General features: G+C 30.2%; 1 protein-coding gene across 1 annotated transcript; it reads right to left on the bottom strand.

The window, feature by feature from the left end:
* Window positions 1-333: 333 nt before the first annotated feature.
* Window positions 334-910, bottom strand: LOC141693581 (calvin cycle protein CP12-1, chloroplastic-like). The gene has a single exon (XM_074498722.1). It carries the CDS (start codon window positions 858-860, stop codon window positions 477-479), a length of 384 nt encoding a protein of 127 aa, XP_074354823.1. The 5' UTR covers window positions 861-910; the 3' UTR covers window positions 334-476.
* Window positions 911-3,296: the final 2,386 nt, after the last annotated feature.

Below are 3,296 nucleotides of genomic sequence, written 5' to 3'. Positions count from 1 at the left end.
TAAACAGCTGTACAACAGTCATATTAACAAGTATACGGAGAGCGTAGTTTCACTTGAAGGACACAAGTGGACTGGAAAGCTGGTGATGATGATAATTAGAAAAGCAGCTCTGAATATGGTATCTTCGAATGTTGGAAGTATCTGTTTTGAAGGGTAAATTACTGCCTTTTTCTATTTTGAGCATTAAGCTTCTGTATATGTCCACCTTCTTCTAAGCCCCAATATTTTTTTAGCAAGAATTTTAAAACCGTAAGGTTAATGTTAAGTAACAATTTCAACACCATTCCCTTCGACACAATTGCAGGTTGGGCATGTGTAAGAAGAATATTCAGATCTAGCAATTCACCCTTAATTGTATAAAATTAACAGAAAACAAAATAATTAAACATCTAACAATCACTTATTTAGGCAAAGGTTATATCAAAGTTCCACATGATAATCATAATCATTTAATCCACTTGAACCTATTAAAGTAATCAATCTTCATAAGTACGGCACTCATCAGTCTCCATGTTATCCTTGCAGAAGTCCTCCAATGGATCAGACACCTTCTTCTTGTCCTTTGCATGGCTAGCAGCTGCACTAAGTTCCTCCACCTCATCCCACGCTGCTATGCATTCTCCGCTAGCTGGATCCCCCGCACATGTTTCCTCCGCTTCCTTAATACTCTCTGCCACTTTTTCCGATAGGTCCGGACTCTTAGCCATTGGAGGGACCGACATGCGTTGGCCCGTCCAATGAATACCGGACCTGTTCCATGGCTGATTGAGCCATGAAGATCGAATATTAGGCGAGTCTGTGGCCTTGGCCAAGATTTTTGGAGTTGATGAGACGCTTAAACTAGACATAGCTGAAGCCATTATTGTTTTTGTGTTTTGCGAGAAATGGCAGGGATGCTGTGAGCAATAACACAGATATAATTGTAAAGTGTATGATTTATGAGCATTGATTTCTTATCATCTATCTACCTATCAGGGGCTTACACGTCAGCTACATTACAGAAAAATAACAGGGATCAGTTATATGAAAAAGAATATTGCTTCTGTTATCGTGCTAGTCTTTATCACAAAATGTTGCAATTAAAGAAATATCTGTCATCTAATTGGTTTTTGTTGCAGATCTTGCAATGCCCAATTATGTACAATGATTGGCTGATGCCTGGTGGTTTCATAGTGAATTTCCAGTACCCTGTGTTTGAGAACTGAGACATGAAGTATTGATTTGTATATTGTAATGCTATAACTATTGTTTAGCAGGGGTAAGAATAAAAATCTGAAATCCAGATTATTCGAATTTTCGGTCTGATATCCGATTAAAAAAATCACATATTTGGATATCTGATTCGGATATCCGGTCCGGTTTTTTTACATATATTTGGCTATTGATCCGGATTACATTTTTATGATAATTCGGATATCCGGATCCGATCCGGTTTTCATATTTTTAATAAAATAAATATAAATTATAAGTATAATATATAACAACTAATTAATTTTTTATGGATAAAATTAAGGGGTCGTTTGGTTCAGAAGACGGTATGAGTTTGGAATAAGGAATCGTGTTATGTTGGTATGGTGTTGACGAATCATTCTCGATATCATGTGTTTATTTCGGTACTTGAATGAAATATGTTTAATTTAAATATTTTTTATTTATTCATTGAATCAAACATTTTTTTATTGTAGGTTCGCACTGGGTAAACTCTACGAACTCACGCAATAGCCTGCAAATCACGTAAACCAAGGTAAACCGCATTTAAGCGTCAGACTCTGACTCAGGAGTAATAATCATAAATTCTCCTCCCGTGCGATTCGAACCTGTGACCAAGAGGATAGTTATCCACTCTTTAACCAACCGAGTCAACCTTTGCGGGCTGAATCAAACATTTATATAGCATATATCGAATTTAAGTTGTTATACAACTTACAAACAATTTTTTTAAAATATAAGTGATTAAAAAAATTAAAAATTAATTTAATGTCAATTTATAATTTTTCAAACAAGTAAAATACAAATATTACTAATTTGCATTAAAAAAATAAGCACAACTTATTTAATATTAAACAATATGATATTTAAGATATATGTAATTTTTTATTATCGGCATTTTGTCAATAGAGCCATTAGCTAAAAAATCTAACAAACTTATTAACTTTTTGCAATATAACCACGTAACTTAATTTTTTCTCAAATAAGCCTAATTAACATTATGAAAATATTAACTGTATTTTACTATTTTCTTTTAAGTATATGTCATCATATGTAATATATATATATATATGTCCACACGTACCAATATTTTAATATTATAAATAATTTTAATCTAAACTTATTAATCTACATATCTTTTGTAAAATTGATATTATATGTGAACATGCTATAATGAGATCAAGTTTTTTATATACGAGAGGCTTAGTATTTCATGTTAATAATATTTTAGCATTGGATCCTATAAATATAAATAATAAACTTATTTTCTCACGAGTAAATATAATTTTTTGAGTCGGAGCGAAATACAATAATAAAATATGTTTACTAAATTTATTGATGTTATTCATTTATCATTTTAGATTAATTCAGTTAAAATACAATTTTAGTAGATATGAAATAATTTAAATATAATGATTTATTTATATATTAACCTATTTGTTTAAATTTTTTTATTTAGATTATGTACCAATTAACTTTAGTTAACTTTATTTTTATTTAAACCAAAGTTTTATACTCCCTCCGTCCCTCCCAATTATTATTGTTTCTAAAAGAGTCGACACAAATTTTAAGATGAATAGAAAATATAGTTATATATATATATTTTTAAAATTCTCTTTTTCTGAATAAAAATTTAAACATTCTATATTTATTCAGATAAGAAAAAAAATTAAAAAAATTGTAGAACTATATTTTGTATTTGTGCCGGACACACTCTCATAAACGATAACAATTGGGTGTGACTGAGGGAATATATTGAGGGAGTAATTTATAAGATTTTTTTTAGTTCCGGTGAGAAAAAATGGTTGGTTAAAGTGCAAAAATAAATAAATAACAAGTTGGTTAATTTTTCAGCTAATAATTCCTTTTAATATGTGTGATCCTTTAAGTGGACATGTATTTTAAATTGGACGGAATATTTGTTTTCATTAAATTCAAATTGAACATTTGAAACGAGCCACTCATGAACCCTCTCCTTTTTTTATTTTGCGCTAAATCACTCGAGTAGTTTTTGCAATTCAATTTTTTTGTAACCTTCAGGTTAATTAATCTCTCATAAAAGGGGTTTGTCATCAAAATATTACATT

This window comes from Apium graveolens, chromosome 10 (assembly GCF_009905375.1).
Source record: "Apium graveolens cultivar Ventura chromosome 10, ASM990537v1, whole genome shotgun sequence".
NCBI classification, from domain to species: Eukaryota; Viridiplantae; Streptophyta; class Magnoliopsida; order Apiales; family Apiaceae; genus Apium; species Apium graveolens.
Note: the sequence above shows the minus strand (reverse complement) of the source record. Positions and strands in the feature narration are given on the sequence as shown.